General features: G+C 44.2%; 1 protein-coding gene across 1 annotated transcript in view; it reads left to right on the top strand.

The window, feature by feature from the left end:
* Positions 1–4,684: 4,684 nt before the first annotated feature.
* The window catches only part of LOC125959506 (fibroleukin-like), a 27,692-nt gene continuing 9,876 nt past the window's right edge, over positions 4,685–22,500 (top strand). The window contains exon 1 of the mRNA XM_049692330.1: positions 4,685–5,411. Within this exon, the coding sequence (XP_049548287.1) occupies positions 4,685–5,411 (727 nt within the window). The remainder of the gene's footprint in view (positions 5,412–22,500) is intronic.

The following is a 22,500-nucleotide window of genomic DNA, read 5'->3' as shown; positions in this document are numbered from 1 at the left end:
GTCGAATTCCCAAACAGTAGCAAGTGCTGATGACGATGCGGATGAATGCTCGCGATCAGAAGGTAGCCCACTACTTGCTAGACCCACTTCCGGCCGTGCGACTTCATCGCGAATCAATTGTACATAGATGACGCCTTTTAAGTTTAAGCGTGCGATGAGAAAAGGACTACAAAATTACACAAAACATTTCCAGATAACAGAAGGACAGCATTTATATGTGAGATCTTGAGTTTGCCAATCCGGCCCGCCTCAATCGGTTCAGTTTTGGAGGGTTCTAGGGCGAGGCAAATGCATCAGACAAATGAATTCCTCTTCCAGGTTGGGTTTGTTGGCAAGTTTCATTCGTTCGGGACCCTATTGTTAGTGAATCGTTTTGAATAATTATTATCGCCGTGTGCTTGGTCACTCATCCGGATGCTTTCGAGGATCCTCGAAACCATGCCCGAGAGTGCCCGCGCAGGAGAAGGTGAAAATGTAAAAAGTACAAAAATCAATCGTAAGACACAACACTAAGCATTTGAGATTAAGTGGATGGTAGACGGAAGGGACACTCAATCGGTGGTGGCAATCGATCGTATCCGTACCAGTGACAAGGTTGGGTGTAGTGAAATACGAATGCTTCCGGTAACGACCTTGGTTGATCATTTACAATTCCTGGGCGGTCAGATGAATTACTTTAATACAGGTTTTAGTGTAAAACGTGACGACGATAGAACGATGGAAGTACCGAAAACCGATGATTCAATATTTTGTGTGTCGCTTGCGTGTGTGTTTGGATGAGAACGTTGGATGAGCATGCGTTTTGGAATGCTTGCATTTGCTCTATTTGAATAATGATATTGTTTGTCTCTTGGTTTCATATCTTCATATACATAGAAAATGAAATTATGCCTGAGTGCGAGTGAATACGTTTATAATGCGCTTCTGCTTTGCTTCTAGCGGTTCCGATCACACCGAACACTAATTGATTCGAGCATTGGTGGCAACCGCTTTCAACAAATAATGTCATATAAAACAGCCAATTTGTTTATTTGAAAGTTATTTCGATTTTATCAGATTCAGCATTTCTTTTTTGTGAAGTGAACCTACTTCAGTTATCTGGATGAGACCTGGAAGTAAAAGGTGCTTGGAAGCAAAATCCCTTCTTTTATCACTGTGAGCAAGCAATTAGATACGCTCGAGTTGTCCTTGGGTGGATAGGATAGGACTGGAAGTATGATGGAAATGGGTAGAACAAAGCAAAGCAAAAGCAGGAATACAATACAAAACTCTATTTACTACAATTGCTATCGAATAACTACTAACTGCTACCGTATCCTTAATAAGCTACTATCGACATAGTACTTTATTGCTACTGCTAGAGAAGAAGGGCGCGACAGGCGGTGATAGGCGGGAGTCACACTAGAACAGGGAACTGACCGTACCGGAATTAAGCAACACGTTCATCCAGTTAGAAGATAGGCGACTAAGGAATAAGGGTGTGAAGGTTGACTCATGTTAAGGTGATATACATCTATAGAGATATATCCAAAGTCACACGCGCACACAGACTCACAGATACACTCATTTATATGAATAGAATTGCGTTTGCATATTGATCGTTTTCGTTCCGTTCCCAATGATCACTTGCTAGTGCTTAGTCTTCTAGAAATATATAGGCGATACACTGATACTGTAAATTAAGCACATGGGTAGCGACGGGGGTTGTTTGATTCTATGCATACAGGGCGATAAACAGGGCCCCGGATGAATGCAGCCAAGCCATAGAGGTTCTAAGCTAGCTCACAAATCATTCCAGCTCACGAAATGGGTGGATGGGCGATGCGCATTCACAGCCCACATGTAGAGGTGTTACTGATAATAGCAGGATATAACAAAAAATCATGCAACCACACAACCAATGTAGAAAGTGTAGGAACTTACCTTGGCCGCATGAAGAACACGAACACGCGTAACCGAGGCCCATCGCTTATCGGAGAACTGTGTTTTGATAGTTTGTTTTGTTGGTTGAGGGCTTCGATTGAGCAATGGAGCAGGAGAGTTGATGATGTTGAAAACAAATGTTCAATCCGCAAAACTATCGGTGAGAAAAACATTAAAAACGTGAGGCATAAGGTGGAGATCATCAGCAGATTTAAGATGTAGGCAGGGATTCTTTCTTCCTTTCCATTAGCACTACTGAGCTCGATGACAGAGGCCTGCCATAAGTGGTGGCTACCGCTCTGGCTGGCAGGGAACGCTGGTCATGGAGCGCGGATATTATATAAATGAAAAATACTAAACAGTTTAAACATCAACTTCTCCAGTAGTAGCGTTATTGATCCTTAGGTAAGTTGAACCCGCGTAGCAGGATTGCGTTGGTATTGAACGGCGAGAAGCGAAGCGGTGGACTGTATTAGGAGGGGAAGGGAGGGAAAAGTGATTAGAGAAGCTTAATTAATCATTCAAAATGCATACCCACTCACACTCACCCACATATACAGAACACGCTTCAACTCATCCTCACTAACCCGCTCCTACACCTACAAACACGCCGTATAGAGCAAGCATACCTTCACTCACAATGGTCGCTGGTGCCAATAGCACCCCCCAGCTCCCAACATGATCCACATGATCCGCGCAGACACGCATACACCGCAGCATAGGGAGGAACTAATGAGAGGGAAAGGAAAGGAAATTCTTATTATAACATTATCTTAGCATTTGACTAATGGTTACGAGACCAAAAACAATTTAAGTTTTCGCTTTATTGCTTGTATAAACAAACAAACAAAAAAATTAACAAAATAGGAAGAAGACAAAACGAACGAAAGCGATTGAATAGCGGCTGAACACAAGCAGTAGGTGCACTGGTGCTGGTACAAGGTGACCTACTGTTGAGTCCGTGGATCATCTTGGGTCACGATCTTGCCAACGGTGGCTACGATTGAAGGTGAAAGCCGTAGAATGCTTTTGAACTGTGATGGCCTTAATGGGCATTCGCTTATTCCTCGGACTGCCTCTGTGAGATGTGGGTTGCGGGTTTGCGAAACCCCCAACCGAAAGTACCAGAGTACACAGAGCAGCTATCCAGCAGAAAAAGAAAAGAAACAAGAAATACGCGAAGAAAGTGGAAGTAACATCGAGAACAAAAAGAAGCAACATACATCTTAAAAGCGGATTGAGAGCCGGAAAATGAAACCAACAATCGGTCGCACACCATGCGCACATCGGACATACGTAAAGTTGTTAATAAGATGATATACAAAGGGGTCGAAGGCAACCGTCACGAGAACACTTCTATCAAGCGCAACTGTCTTAAGCTCTTACTTCTGATTCTAAAACGGTACGAGCCCGAGTTGCTAATCGGTTGACCGTAACGTCTATCGTGAGGACTTTTGTCTCTTTAAGCGCTTTGCAAACGCGATTTGCAGCTCCACAATGTAATGAAGTGCTCTGGAGCCATATGCTCACGCCTTTTGTTACTGCAACTTAAGGAGATGGCCATTATCATAGGCTTATCCCCACTTCAGACATTCAGTTTTTTTTTGGGTTGATGAGTTAATGCATCCTTCATTTACAACGAGCTGCTGCTCACTGCTTTCCTGCTTTGCCTTTTATCCGTTGCATCCGTTCCGTTTTCGTACACGTTTGTGACCCGAAACAGAGCGGAAAACAAATGGAATGAGATGCCCGCACATCATTGCATAAAATCTACGCCAGACACGTGCAAATCCGTTGCGAAACGATTGAAATCATAAATGATACGAGACCGAACACAACTGATCCCAGTGCTGGAGCTGGCCGCTTAGAAGTCAGAAAAACAAAGAAGTAAAAGGGAAGCAAAAAGCCGAGAGCGTTCGTTAGACGAAGAAATAAAGGAGGAAAATGAAGGGGAAAAATAAAGAAAACAAAAATAATGGAACGAAAATATCGCTACAAGGCAAACAAGCAAACTAGAAAAATGTAAACATCTTTGAAAATTAGAAATAAAAGAAAAGAGAAATGAAATACAAAAGCAAAGAAATCATTCAAACAAAGCGTTGGTCGTTACTAGTAATACTACTTCCTATTGGCTTCCGAAAATACATCGTTAATATCGAATTCCGGTTTCCAGTGCACAAGCTGATGGAAACATTTTTTCTTTCAACAGGAGGTACGCATCAGCCTTTGGTTATTATCACCTATGTGATTACTTAAACTCCGGTGAAGGTAAAATGTTTAAACAGTTATCTCTCAATTTTCCATAACCGGAATATGCGTGGCACTAGCAGCATCCAGTTCGTTCAGCGTTGTGCGCAGCTTACCAAACAAAGTAGCCAAAAAAAGGCAGAGGTTATCATGACCAGCGTGTTGCCTGGGTTACTGGGTGAGCGTTCTGGTTCGCACAAATCGAATGTTTTGGCTATAATACTGGAAGAAGCAAGGAGCTTATCAACTAAATGCTGGTCGCATGGCCGGAACAGCTTCCAGCACGCCAACGTACCATCGTGAATTATTTGGCTTATCGGACGGAAGGCAGACAAAAGCCAACGCACAACAGCGATAGCGATTCTCATCATGTGCGTGCTCGACTGTTTCGTTCCGACAGAAATCGTGGAGCAGACAGTGAATCCACTGTAAATCGTCCCTCCGAACAGCTCAGAGGTCTCGTTCTGATTGAACATCCTAGTTGATTGAGTGTGTAACGGAGTGCGGTCCAGAAATGAAGCTACACATTGGATTAATCCTGTTTTGTGCTGCTATATGCGTTGGAGCAAGTGATCGTGATCGTGAAGAGATGAAAGATCTGACTAAGTTCGATTTTATCGCGACCAAACTGCATAACATGGAGGTCAAGTTGCAAAATATGGAGGTCAAGCTACAGAACATCGAAGAAAATCAACGGAAGGTGGATAACATGGAGTTGCTGTTGCAGAAGATTGAAAAGCAGATCAATGACCATCGGTCTACCCAGGAACAGAGTATTTCTAATCTCCAAAAAGAAGTGCTTGGCGCGCTTCAAAACCAGGACACTCAAGCCTCACGCAATTACAACGCTCTCCAAAATCAAATCCAACAGAGCGTCGATAGAGCGTTGCATAAAATTGATCAAGACGTCGGACGAGTGCTGCAAAAACAGGATACTCAACATATCTTTTCCTCATGCATGGATGTTCCATCGAACGTGTCGGGAACATATACGATACGCGTAAAGAGTGATGGCGTTAGTGTTCCGTTCGAAGTGTATTGTGAACAGAAAGCGTTTGGTGGTGGATGGATCGTCATCCAGCATCGATTCGACGGTTCATTGGACTTCTACCGTGGCTGGAATGAGTTTCGTGATGGGTTTGGTGATTTCGATAAAGAGTTTTGGTTGGGTTTGGAAAAAGTGCATCAGCTTACAAAGGCTCGTAACCACGAGTTGATTGTAGAATTGAAGGACTTTAACGGTACCTACACATACGCACGATATAATGCATTCAAAATAGGGAGTGAGAGTGGAGGGTATGTCCTGAATCGTATTGGATCACATAAAGGAACTGCTGTCGATGGAATGAGGCTTAGCAGGAATGAGAAATTTTCAACAAAGGACCGGGATAATGATCAGAGTGTTGGACAATGTGCTCATGAGCATGAAGGCGCCTGGTGGCACTTTGGGGGTGTGACTATTGTAGAGGCGACTAATGGCATATGTACTGGGGCGAATTTAAACGGGCGATACAAGAATGCTGTAGATAGTAAATCAATGTATTGGTATTATTTAAAAAGAAATGAGCAAGCATTTAGTTTCTCTAGAATAATGATCCGGGAGGTGTAATAGAAATATCTAATAGCATCAATAATGTTGCAAGTTGAAGATCAATCAATAATAACAGAATCGCAATGATGTTCAATAAAAACTTGTTTTTCATTAACTCCTTAAAAAGCATTTTAAATAACAGCTGAAATTTATCCGAAACTACAAATCAAGATGTAGCGCAAGAAGAAATAAATATGGAAAGAATGCAATCAAATGATGCACTAAAGATAAGTATGCATATTTAGTTGGACGATGGAAAATTCGTGGAAAATGGTCTGCTGAAGGAATGTGTTAATAGAGGAAAAACATGAGAATGCGATTGAATTCCATTTTCATTCCGGTCCATATGCATTCTTTGCCTTTTTATTAGAGTTCATGGATCTTTCGTAGTTACTTTAAATGTGGGGTGGGGAAAACAACATTCAAGCACTCCCCTCTTCATCGAACATCCTGTTTCATGTCCTGGCTGAATCGACGAAAAAAGCGAGTCCCTGCTTCGCAAGCGAGCTACAAAAACATCGCAGGACATTTTACGCTTGCGCCACTCACCGCTCAGTAGAGGAAACATTTTATTATAGCACATCCTTCTGGCCTGCAACGTTTGTAAGGCTCTATCGGTTTTCCCGCCGCCGGGGAAAAACGGGACTAATTTTGATCCCAAAAATCTTCCATTATCTTTCGATTCTAGTGCCCTTTTACTAACAGTTTGCAGAAGCAGGACGTCGTGCGCTAGTACCTTAATGTTTTCCACAGAATAAACGCTGCCTTTTTTACACATTTTACTGAAATTTAAGTTCATTGAAATAAAGAAAATGACCTCTTGCCGAAAAAGTTTCTGCGTTTTAATTGAGCAACAATGGTTACTTGATGAGGAAAAATTATATGGTAGAAACAGAACCTGTATGTAAAATAATAGTATAATCATAATATACGCTGAATTGGAGTTGATTTTAGGAGAATTTAAACGAAAACAATTAATAAATTAACGTTATTACCAACATGCATCAGCATTCCAACGCACTTCCACCGAATGCACTGATCCGGCGAACTTTCGTTGCACTTTATATGCATTTCAAACCCTGCATTGCATGCAGACCGTAATGCACGAGGGTCACGCAAACGTTTCAGCTAAATTCCCGTATTTAAACCTTAACTCACGGACACACCTTTACACCTTTTGCCGGGGTTCGGTCCTGTGCCGGTCAGCCCTTTCCGTACCCCGTTTTATCGGGACACATTGTTTGCCGCCAGCCGAAGGGGCTGTAAGTGAAAATCGCATTATCCAATCAATTTGTTTATGATAGAGACCGGTAAATTTGCATTCGTTCCGCACGCTTTCCATGCCACCCGTGAACACGCTGGGCGGACCGGACCAGCCAGCCACCTCCCCACGGGAGGTACATGTTTGACACAACAGAATAGCTCGCGATATGAGAATGCCGCGCAAGCCCCAAAAACATTCAAGCCTGCTGCCCCCCTTGGCAGGTATCCTGGCGGGCATGTTTTTCTACACAATTGAACGCCAAACTCGGTGCAGAGCTGTGAGCGTGAGTGCATCGGAATCAAATATTGCCGCCGATAGGGCGTACCGCACGGGGAGAATGTGTTTTCAGCTACAGTTAATGCGATTATAGGTGAGAGAGAGTAAATTATTCATCCATTTCCCTTGGCACTATAATTTGCAACTCTCCACCGACCCTATTTTCATTTTATGCAGCAATCGGAAGCCGTGAGAGTTAGGCTTTCCATGTAATTATGTTTGATGGTGTATGATGTCAACCGGAAGGTAAATAGTTAAATTTCGGCTCTTGAACATCACATGGCGCTTCATTTTTAATCCAAGCTAGCGGGACCTGATCGGAGGCCGTTTGTCATTTTCAGCCTGCTTAGTGACTTAGCTTGAGGTCGATGGTTTCTCGATTGCATTTGACGAGCGGAAACAAAACTTACCTGTCAGTACAATCAGTGTTATTAGAGTAAAAACTGGAAGAAACGTAAAAAGATATAAAATATGTAAAAGGACGTTAAAAACTCAAACGCGCTCCATTAAAATACAAGTTATTATTAAATGTTTTAAAGTAGAAACAGAAAATCTGCACGGCAAAGTTGATAAGTAATTATGAATGTCAACGCCGTACGGAAGCAACGAACCAACCGAACCAATCGGTGCAACGCATAAAGCAGCTCGAATCGAGGAAATTAATAAATTCCACCCCAAACCACGGGCCGGTTGCAAAAACGAAGAAAAAAAGCAAACCCCCGACCTCGCTGCTACTCGATCATGGCGCGCAAGGTGTTGTTATGCGTGCGCGTATGCAGCAATGGTCACACTTAAAGCCCTGGAAACATAAAAATGAACACCGTTAAGCGGCTGTCGAAATCACAATGCAAAACACAAAGCAAAACATTAAAAAGGGGAAAAAGAGGGAGAGGGAGAGGGAAAAAGAGAGAGAGAGAGAGAGAAAGGTAGAGGGATAAACTTGGAATCCATATTATCGAATCGGAAACATAAAATCGGTGTGCGTAATTTATGGTCATAAAAACCGGAACGTGAACGAGTGCCAGCAGCAGCAGCAGCAGTAGCAGCAGCCAACCCAATAGCCCTACCTTTGCTTCGTGGAACTCGTGTGTGTGTGAGCACGAAAAAGCAAAACAAAAAATTGCGGCAAAACTCAAACATCGCAGAGGATTAAAACACGCCGAGCCGAGTCCTTGCTGTTGCTGCTCGCCGGGGCCGGGGGAGGTGCTGCGTAGGAAGCAGAAGGGCAGGGTTGCGGGTTGGTTGCGTTCCGGCATGGGGACATTTTTCGAGTTGCGATGTTGACATCGACAGAAGGCACATCAGACATCAGGACCGTAAATAGCATCGAAAGTTGCATAAATTGTTGGCCCCTTTTCCCGCTCCTGAGTCCCTTCTCCTCCTCTCGGGAGCCGAGAGTGACCTGCGATTGCGCCATTGTGGTCCGGTGACCGATTCCGTCGTCCAGCTTCGAACCGAAGCACGTTTACAGCAATACCAGACCAGACCAGTGGTGTGTGCTCCAGCATGCTGTTGTAGATGTCCGATTAGATACGCAACACAAAGGAAGCGTCCGAAATCCCCTCTTTTCCCTCATGTTCCCCTTAAATCGATCCCCGCTGCAGTGCAACAGATGTATGTAAATTATGGAAATAGCCGTGGCCACACGGAGCGAAAATTTGCGCGCAAATTTACAAATTAATGCCAAATCGTTTACGCTTCGATATGTTTACGTGGCCGGGTTGAGGAAATTAAAATCGTTTTGTGGAAGAAAAGGATTGAACACACTAGCAATGATCACTATCTATCAATGTAAACCACAAATAGAACATATTGCGAGCCCTTCCGTTTGCAAACAGCTTTTACTCTAGGTTTTACGCCCCACGGACCTATAATCGTTTGACAGCATGTAAACGGCAAGCGTAAATGTTTTGGCATTAATTTTTTCGTTTGCGCTAGAGTTTTCGCCCCGTGTGGCCACGGCTAATGAATAAACACTTTCCCGGGGGGCAGGGGAACGGCGCTGCTACTGATATGCGCTGGCAGGCCAATCATTGGTGTGTGCTCGTTGTGTTTGTGTCCGGAAAAGCGGCGAGATCGGTGGGTGGGTGACCGAGTTATTAAACATATCCCCGGCGGCTGATGATGATTGTGGGGAGATATTGAAAAAAATAAGCTCAACAACATCGCTACCAAACCGGGACCGCAAAGTCGTTTGATTGATTTATGATTTGATTTCTGTCGATCGAGTGTGAACCGCGGACGGAAAAAAACAACTCCGATTGACTTGATCACGCTCTTTGCTGGCCGCCAATAGGCTGGGAATGATTTGTTTTTACATAATTTAGATCGAGATTCGTTTGGCATTCTCATTAAGCCTGATTTGCCGCTTTTGCATGTCATAAACGGGGGAGGGAGGGAAAAGGGAGTGCGGAGTAAAGTATTTGCAAAACATTAAATAAATCAATTTTCCAGCCTCGCTGACAGATTCGGTTGGCCGCGAGCGGTGTGCGCTGATAAGCACGCGTTCGCTTATTTTTGCCACTTTTTTCTCTCCCCCCCCCCCCCCCCCGCTTTTTTTAGAGTCACGCACACATTAATGAGCGCGGCTTTTGGTCCGGTGGATGTTGATTATCTCATAAACGTTAATTACCTGCGTTTTCCAATTAAGTGTTGGTTTACTGCGCGAAGCATGAAATTGATTGAATCGAGTGAAACAATAAATCCAATAAACGCTCCCGGGGCATTCCAATTTCCAAAGGATTCAAGCTTGTGTCCAAGTTATCAATCAAAACCGTTCCACCTCGCGGCACACGGTGGCTCCAGACTGATGCTCACCAGTTAGAAGACGTTGGCAGGGGGCCATTGGTCCTCCGCCACTGCTTAATCACATTCAAATTGGCCATTTCGACAATTGTCGTTATGAATGAGAAGAACGTTTCGTTTCGGGAACAGCGAGGACCGTGGGATTGGTGGTTGGTTGGTGGCATCTGGTTACGATGTGGCTCAACGTCTTTTCGCGGCCGCCGCCACGCCACTAACTTTGTAAGACAATCAAGGCAAAACTCTCATCATCATAATCACAATTAATTTATTAGTTAACTTCTGCAACGACCGTGAGCGACAAATAGAAACATAAGGGATAGACGGGGCCCGGACTGGAACGTTAAATCTCGCCATTTTACAGTAGTTTTGTCGTCCGTTGACGTGCTTTTTAATGTGCCAAGAAACAGTCAGCTTTGGAATTGAAGCATGCAATTGTAGCAAAGCACCAAAGATGGGACGCAAGCATTGTATGAACGTTCTTTTGCGTTTTTAACAGTAATTAACAAACCACAACCAACGCACACAGGCGTACAACCGGTTGCTCATACGATTTATGGAACGCCAGAAGCTCGTAGCAGTTTAGTTTAGCGACCGTTTAGTAACTTCGCACAAGCCCTGGTCTGCGGCAAGAGATTTCGATTTGTTTTTCCCTTTCGTGGTGACTCCAACAGAGTGAGAGACCCTTCATTAGCATTTCTTCAGACCGCACGGAGGATATGAGATACAGGGAAGAACTTTCTGGCACAAAATACGAATAGGACGATGGGCCGGCGATGCTGTCGGTAATTTATGGAGAAACGGAGTGTTTCCCCCTTTTTTTCGGTGCGTTTAATTCGATGTCACGCAAATTTCGGGCCGCAAAACCAGAGACTGCTGTCCATAAAGAAAAGGTGAGGACACAACACGGAGGATCGGACCCCATCAGGCACGGAATAGTAGACCTCGAGAGGAGCTCGAATCATTTCGCTGTCGGATTGTCCTTTTGTTGTTGGAACGAATTTTCATGATAAAAAATGGTTAAAGTGGTGAAAGCGACTTGTGTGCCTTTTTGGGAACACAAGGAACACGACACACTTTCCAAAAATACGCATGTAGACCCAGCAGGGAAGGAGGAAAGGCAGATACTTCCGGTCCCGGTCACATGTTGCTACACCCTTCGGATGCTGCACGTTTACGACACGTACGGATCGATGATGAGGAGCGAGAAAACAATTTTCACATTCGCGCGCGCACTACTCTTCGCATGTCATCGTTATCACCATCACCATCATCATCATCATGAGCATAATCATCATCGTCATGGGCGTCATAATCATTCTATTCAGTCCGTCATCGAGGGCGGGATCCCTCTTGGGGATCGTAAGTACCGTCCGAGTCCCCGTGGCCTCTCGTGAATAACTGCAAACCATTTTCATAAAAAAGTCAATATATTTCCCTTCCCCTCTCCCACAGCAATGGCTAATCCTTGAGCATAAATTCACTCCCGCCGGCACTGTGGCCACAGTACTCTTGGTGGGCGATGCTCTTTTTGTTTCAAAGACGTAAACGTACCATCACATCAGGCCAATATGGGAGTATGGGGTTGGATACGGTCCAAATCGCTATGCTGCGCAATGGTTGGACTGCTGACGACTGGCCGACTCCGGGATCTCTGGTCTCGGTCTCGCGCTCGGTCAGCGGTTTCGGCGTACGGCGTTCGGGCTGTCGTAGTAGTCATTCGTCGTAAAAGATCCTGTTGTGAGCGGGTTGAATGCGTTGATTAGAAGAAATGAGGCGTTCGTGCCGATTCTTCGGTCTGGCTTTTGGCTTCTTCTTTTGAATACTTCTTAGCAGGGAGATAACTGGGTACAACAGTTAGTTTCGTGAGAGCGCACAGAATGATTATGAACACAATTGCCGAAGGTCTTTACAAATATACCTTTACTAATGTAATTTTCATTTCCATCGATTGTCTGCATAAGATAAGATAATACTAACAGGTGTGCGTGACTCCGGTGAACATAGTTTAAAATCGATTTTTCATTTTCTCTACTGTCGGCTAAGACCGATTTTCATTAGAAGTAACAGTGCCTCGAAATGTCAATTAAACAAATGAGGAAAGTATCCGTTTTGAAACTACCCTAACTGTCTACGACTTTGTAAATTCTTGAACTCAGGATGCACAAATTAATAAAAAGTCTTGGGACCGACCTTAAATCAATCGAATTATATTGTTTCTGCAGACCACCAGAACCAGAGTGACCATAAAATCAATAAATACCTTTCTCCGGCCCCGGTCTCTTAGTATGTCTGGTTGAAAATCCGTACTTAACACAATTCTAAGCAATATTGTTTTAATGTTTTATTCAATTCGTCGATAGAAGAGACATAAAGTATAATCATTACGAATGGATAATCATGTTTTATTAAGGGTATAATTGCGTAGTTTAATTGATTTGTTTCGATATCAACTAGAGGTGTAATGTACTTTGTCACTTGTATGCTCTTGAGCTGAACATTACAAAGAAGCAATAGCAACTTTATTTTGGATTTTGTATTGGATTCACAGTTACACGACAATTTTTCTGTAAATATAAATCGTGTTTCATGCTAATTTGCTTCCTAACCGTGCGTCCAGACTTCCTAGAATCGAATCCTAGAATCTAGCGGTTCTTTCTGAGTGACAGCCAAGAATCCAAGAATCCTTTTCTAGCTTTACATACATTTTTCCCTAGATTCTAGAGGGCTGGACGCACGATAAGTCTCGTAGCTATCTCTTACGGCATTCGTTTTGTTATTAATAACAAGATAAAAGTAATACAAATTTAATTGGAATAAGCGCCCCCAAGTAGAACTAACAATAGAGATACAAAACAATAGAATTTTCTCTCATTTTATTCCATTTGCTAGGATGAATTGTCTACCGAAATTGGTTCCTTACATTTTCTAGGATGAATATTATTCATTCTGAAAAAAGTTTAAAAAAACGTATTTTTTCCACCATTATTAAGCATTAGTTTTGTTGCGCATTCGTCCCCTTTCCGATTTATCCCCAACCGAACTCGACTCCCCCTCACAAAGACCTTCATTAAATTACATTCCAGCAAGTGTTTACGATCAATTCAATTCAAGCACATGCTTGCCACGTGGCCCGTTTCTCCAGACATTCCACTTTGCCATTTCCACGAGCCTGATAAACGTATTCAATGCCCTTGTGTTCCAATCATACGTTTATTACGAATCCTACTGCAGCACAGGAAACGAGAGAGCTAAGAGAGAACGACAGTCGCACCAAGAATGCCTTTGTTCTTGTCCCGGCCTGGCCCGGCCCGGCCCGGCATGCTGGCCAAGAAGTGCTCGCTGGGCTGGTAGGAAATTTGCAAAATAGCCGAAAAACTTCTCTCGGTCGCCGAAACTATTTATGCCGAATAAAATTAGAGCATCCACGGTATCCCCTCCCCATCAGGCGCATTTGTGCTCGGCATCTCCATCGAGGCACCAGTAACCGCACCGAAAACTGTTCCGAGCGAAGCCGTAGCTGCTGCATACTTCGAGGCACTTTTTAACGAGATATTTTAGTTTGTCATACTTGGTTGCCCGGTTGGGCGGCCGCCATTCGCGTTTCCGGTGTCGCGGTGGCGATGGCGCAAATTTCGTTTCTCGTTTTGCCCAAAGAAAGTCGTCGAAATCCTTTGCCTCAAACGTCGACTCGACGGTTCCACTTCCGTTACAGAGAGTTTATTGTTGTATTGTGCGTTTGCCGGTGGAATCCGCAGCTGATGGAGTGGTCTAACTTGCTAGCATTAAATGGACGCGCAGGAGAACTCCTCGTCCACGAGCAGCGTTTCAATAGAAACCGACGAATCCGATGGATGGAGAAGATGCCAAGGACTGTATAAGAATTTGTGGTGCACGTGGCCATGCGTCAGTTGCTTATGCAACATAATTTGGAACTCCCGTGTGCTCATCCATGATAATGAGTCGCCCTCGAACCTGGCGTACGTAGCCAAGCCTGAGCTAACTAACGGCATCATCCCCACGCTCCTGGCAGCCAAAGCTTTCCCCATTCTTAGCTGATTGCAATGTGCGCCTGCAGCGAAATATGAAAAATATTTAATTCAAAGAAAACTTTCTGCTTTTAGCGGCGCTCTACGGCTTCTGCGGATTGCCATTCTCGAGGGCCTCCGACCAAGGCGAAGAATCTGCTCGTGCGGAACACCAAACCTCAGCCACGGCACGGGAATGTTGCTCAGCGCTTTCGGCAGGGGAATGTGTTCCGGCACGCGGAATGCCAACCAACCAGCCAGCTGAGCATAGCGTGCATGCATGATGCAGACACTGGCACGGGAAGGATGTGTGTTCTAATTTTTGGGCGAAATAGTTTGATCTGACCACGCGCCCGTGTTAGTGCCGGTGTCTCGCGCGGAATGCAAGACAATCCACGCTCGTCATATTCCCCCCGGCGCAAAGGACCCGGCGAACGGGTGTTCGGTGCTTTTGGGCTTTGGAATTTGAAGGAAACTAATGTGTAAGCATCTCCTCGCGGTTATGCCGGTTATGCCGGTTGCAAGTATGCGCTAATGAGCAGAATGTGTGCTTCGGCTGGTAATTGTTTTATTTGAAATGGATAAAGTTAGCGGCACACACACACACACCCGGTAGCGTATTTGTGGTTTAGCGAATGGAGGTGTGTCGGTTGGTGTTACGATTAGCTGAAGAAGTAAAAACAATTAAAAATAAAATAGGCCATCGTCTTTGTTTAAAACTATGTTGGGTAAGGATAAAAGGTGGAAAACGTATGCATCCATATAATAAAGAGAACTAGAAAACCCCTGAATATAAAATCAAAATGTAGCAAAAAAGGAAAGGCAAATAGATTAACAAAATGAGCGATAATATTGAACCATACACATTATATTGGATGTAAGTAAAATTAAAACTGCAACTGTTAAAAAACGCCTATCAAAACTTAAACAACAACCAATCAACGCGAAAATAAAACATTAAAACAGGCACAGAAGACATTTTGTCAAATCCTAGAAGTATTGTTAGAAACCGAGCTCAAGTTGTCAACACAAGATTAGTTATCCAAAATTGGAAACCAAATAAAATGTAGCTATTAGTAAAAACTACTAATCAGTTGATGAAGTTTGCACTACTTTGTTGCTACAGTTGTTTGGAAACTATTTTAGAAACAATTTATAATCGCTACTGCTTCTACTGTTTTTAAACAAGAAAAGCAAATAGACAATGGAATCCTTATCTAGAATCCAGTCCATTGTGGAATGAATTTTCCTTCGACTTGTATTCAAAAGATTTAAAATAATACGTTGCTACTTAAATCTATCCAAACTCTCTCTCTGAATGACAGCCCTCGAGCAAATTGAAGTTGAAATGTTTTAGATTTCGATGACGTGCTCATCGGGATGATTTTCAAAGGAACGAGGTAATTTGCGCTACACTTTGTTTTGCGATTTAGAATCCAACTCCATCGCCCTACTTGAGAAACAATCGAACCGATATAACCGACCTAGCGACCACAACCACATCTAGAGAGATACACACACACACACATCGCAGACACAAACTTCATTAGAGTAATTGAATTTTTAAACAAACATTTTAGCGCAAGTGAAACAAACTAACCGCGACGATGGTGGCTTATTGTGGTAGTTGAAGAACGAGCTCATCCAAAGCCAGCACAACATCATCGCCAGAGTAGGAGGAGTGGCCGCTGCGGTTCGTTTACATTCCGGCTCCCGAAAACCCCGAAAAAGCGTGGTCGCCCGCAGTACCCGCAGAGTGTATCGTCGTCCGGTGTCACTTGTTTTCGGTGCCGGATTACTCACAAATCACGGTGTGCGCGGAGTGAAATAAATTTACCATAACTAAACCAATTTCGAGGGGTTGGTGGGAATGGGGTAGAGGTGACAAGCGACACAACGACCTGGGGGGAGGATGGCTTTGCTGGTGTGTGGAGGAATTTGGTTTCTTGACTGGCCGACCACTCGAGCGAACGCTATGGTTCACCAGTAAAGAGTCAAACAAAATGAAAACTCTTTGCCGTTGAGGCATCTTCACGCTCCCCGGGATCCCTTTGGCCGAGATTTAGCACTCCGGTCGCAGTCGCACCAAACTTTTCATTTCAAGATCCGGCCACCGACACCGACGTACGGGGCCATTGCTAGGATAAGGTTTGGTTTAACATCACCACCACCACACACACTCACACACGCTGGATGGCTTTGTGGTTCACAAAAGCCCGTAAATTACACTCGTGGCTCTGCTCGGTTCCAGAGGAGCTTCGAGTTGATCCTGTGTCGTCGTTGCATAATCGAAAGTTTACCAGAATTCGCATGGACGGGCATGGCACGGACAAAACGTACTGCCGCTCAAACCGCAGAAGCTTAACTATAATGTTAGTTGTTGCCCGTGATCTTACGATGGTAAGGAATGAGACACAAAAAATACATACCAGACACCGAGGGGGGGACACGTAGAACTGCGAAAAACCCCTTTTAATCGCCTTTGAAAAGTTGGGACACTCTCCCAGGTCAACGGTGGGATGGTGGTGTTGATTTCGAACTCCCTGGCAATGGTTGGTGCGTCGGAGAGGTCAGACTAATGATTATATCGGATTAATGAGCAATTATAAGAAGAGATGTGTGGTTGCAGCAGCTCTGAATCGCTAGCAAACAAGCAGGCGTCGCTTTAAGGCTGGGGAAAGTTAGTGTGAAGTAAAAAGCATTTGAAAGTTTCGCATTATTCAGTGATGATTGCTCAAAAATAACAAAATTAAAATTATCATTCCAATGAGCTGCTTAGTCTGAAACTAGTTGCGCTATTATCGAATTGCATTAAAATTTCATTTAATCCTGAAAAACTGATCTAGAAGAGCAAAAACTTAATTTTTGAAGCAGATTTTTACATTTACATTTCAGAAAATGTCTGCTCGAATACAATTCAGTAGCAAATTATTAAAAAAAAAAAAACAATTCTGTTTAATTTTCTCCGAATGCGAATGAACTTTTCGACGAAAATGTGTCTGCAACAGCATGTTATTCGAATGCTCGTAATCTTTGGTGATGAAAATGTGTTGGAATCTTTTGATTTCTAACCTATAATCTGCATAAATTATGACAAATGGATTGCAGTAAATTTGATAGACTCTAAAATTAAACCAATCTCCAGTTGGAGCATAGATTTTACCATTTTTAAAGCAACTACATAGTAGCCTTGTTTTACTCAAATGTTACTCTGCCAAACAGATGGTTTGGTGCAACAATGTAAAAAATTTCAGCACACAAGTTCGTGTTCCAGTTCGCATTTCGGATCAATGGATGGTGATCTCCCACTTGTTTACTGCAAACCACTCAAACATTCGCCATAGCCAATCGAAGCACTCCGGGAAACCAGCAACACGGAATATCCGTCCAAACGGGGCTCAGTCATTTCCCAGATTCATAATCATACCCGTCTGCCGGACCCTCGTTACCTTGCCAGCCGGTACCAGGGACAGCGTTTGGTAGAATCCAAAGTATGTCCATCCTCTGGATTGCCCCCCGGGGGTGGACGAAATCGCTCCGGCACAACGAGAACGATGACACGGAGAAGGGGTGCTCGAGCTTTTGTGCGCGCATTCACTCGCCCTTGTCACTCCAACTGTCGGGCGAAAGAGTTTGCGTGTCGCGAAAATTCCGGACTTCCAGCCGGGCTAACAACTATCGTCGGGGTCGCTTAGTTATGCCGCAGGACCGGAATGCGTTTGAAGATGCGCCGTACATCGTTCGCATTGCTACGCGGTGTCATGCCAGCACAGCTCTTGGGCTGTTGTACTAACGGAGAAAACCGAACCGAAACGGGATGAGAAACACGCTGGCGGTTTCCTGGTGTAGATGAGTGAATCCTCTGTTCACGGTCGTATGAGTTTGCTTGATGTTATGCTGAGCACTGGGAAAGTGATGAGCCGTGGCCACACGGGGCGAAAACTCTAGCGCAAACGAAAAAATTAATGCCAAAACATTTACGCTTGCCGTTTACATGCTGTCAAACGATTATAGGTCCGTGGAGCGTAAAACCTAGAGTAAAAGCTGTTTGCAAACGGAAGGGCTCGCAATATGTTCTATTTGTGGTTTACATTGATAGATAGTGATCATTGCTAGTGTGTTCAATCCTTTTCTTCCACAAAACGATTTTAATTTCCTCAACCCGGCCACGTAAACATATCGAAGCGTAAACGATTTGGCATTAATTTGTAAATTTGCGCGCAAATTTTCGCTCCGTGTGGCCACGGCTATGGAGTTTATATCTTCTTTCTTCATTTATGCTAACAATCTGTATGAAAAGTGTACGAGAATATGTCATTTAATCGGTTTTTTTTACCGTGGATTCCACTACATACAAAAATTATTCACTTTACACAATAGATTTAAGGCAATACGTCAAAGCAAATGAATGAACTAATCAGCTTGGTGACACTTAGTGACATACCCAGGACGAAACCGGCCAGCATAAACTGCGTGTTACGGTCGCGGACGAAATAGGATTAGGAAACAAAATACCTATTAATCTTGTTCCACCTTTAGCTCTGCCTTAAGGTGTTTGCTTAGCGTAACAACTCATCGAGAACGGATCGGAGCCGCTGCTGAGCCAACCCGGATTGTAGCCCAAACAATTTAACCGAATTACACCCCGAGGGAAGGCCAAGGTTTGGCGCCCAGATTAGCCAGATGATGACACCGCCCACCGTTTGTCAATGATCTTGTCTACAGCTTCGGGCCACTCGCAGGGATTCTGTCTGCGACAGTACTAGGGGCCAGTAAAAGTCAACAAGTGCGTTGCTGCATCATCATTCCGGGCATCCGGGAAAGGGACCGGGCGTAAAAAGCGCCCAAACATCGTTGGATCGCAAACAGCAAAAGAAGAAAAATCACTTCGCTGGTGGGAAAGTTAAAATCATGAATAATAATCCGCCTCACCACCGGGGGTGGGGTTCCTCATGCGTCGCTGCGCTCTCTCTCTCGGAGTTCCGAATAAAAAAAGAGAGAGAGAGCGAGGGAAAAAGATGTCAAACCCCGGAGTTCGTGGAAAGAAACGAAGGACGAACGTGCCCAGTACGGGGAGGCAACCGGGGAATGGATCGAAAGAGATTACTTACAGTTTGAACCTGGGGACACCAGAAGTGAACCGTAATCCTGTTTGATTGTTTTACACGCTTAGCACAAGGATGAATGATATCTTTTCTTCGTACCCCCCGGGGGAGCCGCGATCCTTTGTTTGAGAATTGTTTTTCTAATCACATTTCTTTCGTTGTGGTTTGTGGAGAAGGAAAACAGGCCAACACAGCAAGAGGCAGCTGTCGATCGTGTTCTCTTCACATGACAGCGAATCATCCTCGTCAATTGACAAGGCTTTCAAGTTAAGCACATTTCTCGGAATCGGAATTCAGTTTTCCCAGAGACAAATTAGATTAAGTACTTTATGATAACCAAGATGCTTCCGCAAATTAAAGAGACTCTTAGTTCTGTCAAAGAAACAAAGGAATACCTACCATTATATAAATAGTTTAATTGCAATAAACGATTAAAAGCACGTTATATAAATTGAATATTTATTGCTATTACATATAAGAAGAAACATGTGAATCGAATAATCTTGTATCTTAATGAGTTTTAAACTAATGATAATTTAGAAAAAAACAATAGATACAAGAACTCACACACAGATATTTTAACGAATTGCCAATATAATCTGACTCGTTATATAAATTATCGTCGATTATTAACCATGCAACGGTGTAGATAACTGATTCAGTTGAGTTTGCAAAGAGACTTCAGTTTGAAAGCTGTACTTCGTTAAACACAGCATAAATCTTGTTCTGTTTGATTTCAATTTAAATAAAAAACGATGTTAATATACGAAAAAATGCTCTCGGCTTCTCCCTTTCTATCATTAAGATTGCGTTCTTTTATAAAAAAAATAAAAAATACATCCACAACTGCGGAAAACAATAAATGATCTTCACTGAGAGTACAGTTCCGGACAAGTAAAAGTAGTTCCACCGAGCAGAGGATCTGATTTGGCCCTGGGATGCCCTTGACCAAAACCTGCGCACGAATTGCACCAGAACGACGGCTTTACAGCAGCAAGTGGATATCTTCTTGCAGCTGAAATGTAAATGGAGCGTCACGGTTCCAGTTCTACTTTCCCAGTGGAACCAGTAGAGCCACCATCACACCCGACTGCGTACCATTTTCCCGGCTTTTTTTTTTTTGTTATCCCTCTCAACCTACCCCCTGCGAATGCACTTACATAAATTCTTTTGCTTGATAAATCCCTACCTCGATCCTTTATAGCATCTCGCTATCACGCTTTCGCTCTCGAGGCGAAGACGGAACAACTTTCTCGAAACCCAAACCCTACCGGATGGTCCTTGTTCGGATCCTTGTTCGCCAATGCGTCCGCCAGTGTGACTGTGACGTGCCATTTCGGGTAGCGGAGCAAACTATACGCTGGATCGCTCGCCCAATGCTTTCGACGAATGTGTTCAACCCCCTTTCCGGGATTCCGCCATTTCTTGCGTCTCGATCTCGAACGGGGCTGCGTCCTCTGTCGGAGCCCGAACTCCACCACCGGCCACTAGTATATCATCCTCAAAAATGTTTTTCCCATTCGTGTCACATACTGTACGGTCGGATGCCTCATGAAAATCCAGATAATAACCGGAGCGCTCTGCGGATGAAATAGAGCGTGGCGTGCTCGGTGTCGCGGTACGGAAGACATCCGGAGCACCGTGTTCTCCACCGAAATGGCTGGCTGGAAGCTTTTCGGGATTCACAGAATCGCGCACACGGTTCCACGGGACCACCCGTAGCTCCGGTGTTTGTCTGGTGCTAGTCGCTAAGTAGATCTGCTCACCTATCCTCACCTCACCGGAGGGAGTTCCAAGGTAGGAATAGTTTGGTGGCGTCCCGTCTTCGCGTTTCAATTGGTTTCCGGAATTCGACGTGCAGTCAAGGGTGTATCACCGCCACCGACTGCCTGTCGTTCGCTCAAGCGCACATGATCACGACCAGACGATTGCTTTCGTTCGATGGATTCGCGGCACAAGTGCTTATTGGCGCTGTTTAGGGATAGGGGACCACTTTTCTATTGGGCGGCTTCCGTGGGTAATGTTTTAGTAAAGGGAACGTACGCTCGTTCAATAGCGTTTGTTGATCATTGACGATCTCAGCGTTTGTAGTGCAGGGAAGGAATTTGTATTGGTGTTTTGTGCGAAGCCCTGGGTTTTATTTAAGGATTTTTTCTATAGATTTACTCATTGAATAAAACGATGCTTAATTATTTTCAAGCACTCAAAAAATCCAAATAATAAAGAAATATAAAGAGATCATACCTATTAGTTAATATAAAAATGAAGCTAGTAAAGCGAATGTTTTTGAGAAGAACATTGAAAAATGGTACTTAGACATAAAACAGATATTAAATAACAACTCCAGATAATAAACGAATGCTTCGAATCAAGCCCCCAATTTCCTGACCTAGCTAAACTCAGAAATCAGGCTCGCCGAAACCAAAGCCCTTATTTTGGGACCTTGCAGCTTCGCAGCTCTGTTAAAATATGCTGCGCAGCGTGCATGCATTTGTTGCGGGCTCACTTCAACCGTATTATTCAATATTCTCCACTCGATTTGCGATTAGCATGCACCAGTGCACATCCGGCACTGTACATTGACGCTCGGTACACACACCGGCACAAGGTGAGTGAGTGCTCTGGCACACACTTCCCGAAATCCGATGAGAAAACGACGATGAAACCACACCACACCAGACACACCAGACGCACGTCAGAGGCCGTTAAAATGTGGCAGATGGAATCGAAAGGAGAGGAGGATAGAAAAAAGTACTCCCACCAGCAGCAGCAAAACTCCAATATGCCAAATGGCGGAAACCGTACAAGCGGCAGCGGCTTGCACCATCGACATGCGGTTACGCCGCCGTACCGGTGTATTGAGCGTTCTGTTTCGCTTCCGTACGCCAGCATACATCCCCTCCTGCTTCGGTTCTTTAGCCAGCTCGGGAACCGGAATGATAAATCGGCCACAGGAAGATGCTATCTTCGTCTTCGGTGCGTCTTGCGGCCCCCGGTTTTTGCCCGTTGCCTCGCAAACGGAAATCTAATCTGTCGCCCTAGCGCCCTAGCGTCCGACTGATCGGGGGGAGTTATTCCAGGATATCCGGAAGACTCTCCGTGGCGTTGCGTTTTGTCGTATCGCTTCCGTGCGGTAAGACGGTGAAAGATCGGAACGATGTGGCTTCGATAAGATAAATGTGTTAAGGTTGGCTTTCAGGGTGCAATGCAAGCGAGATATTGATATGATGGTCGGGCCGGGAATGCAATCTGACTGCAGCGCAG

The sequence above is a fragment of the Anopheles darlingi genome, chromosome 2 (assembly GCF_943734745.1).
Source record: "Anopheles darlingi chromosome 2, idAnoDarlMG_H_01, whole genome shotgun sequence".
NCBI lineage: Eukaryota > Metazoa > Arthropoda > Insecta > Diptera > Culicidae > Anopheles > Anopheles darlingi.
Note: the sequence above shows the minus strand (reverse complement) of the source record. Positions and strands in the feature narration are given on the sequence as shown.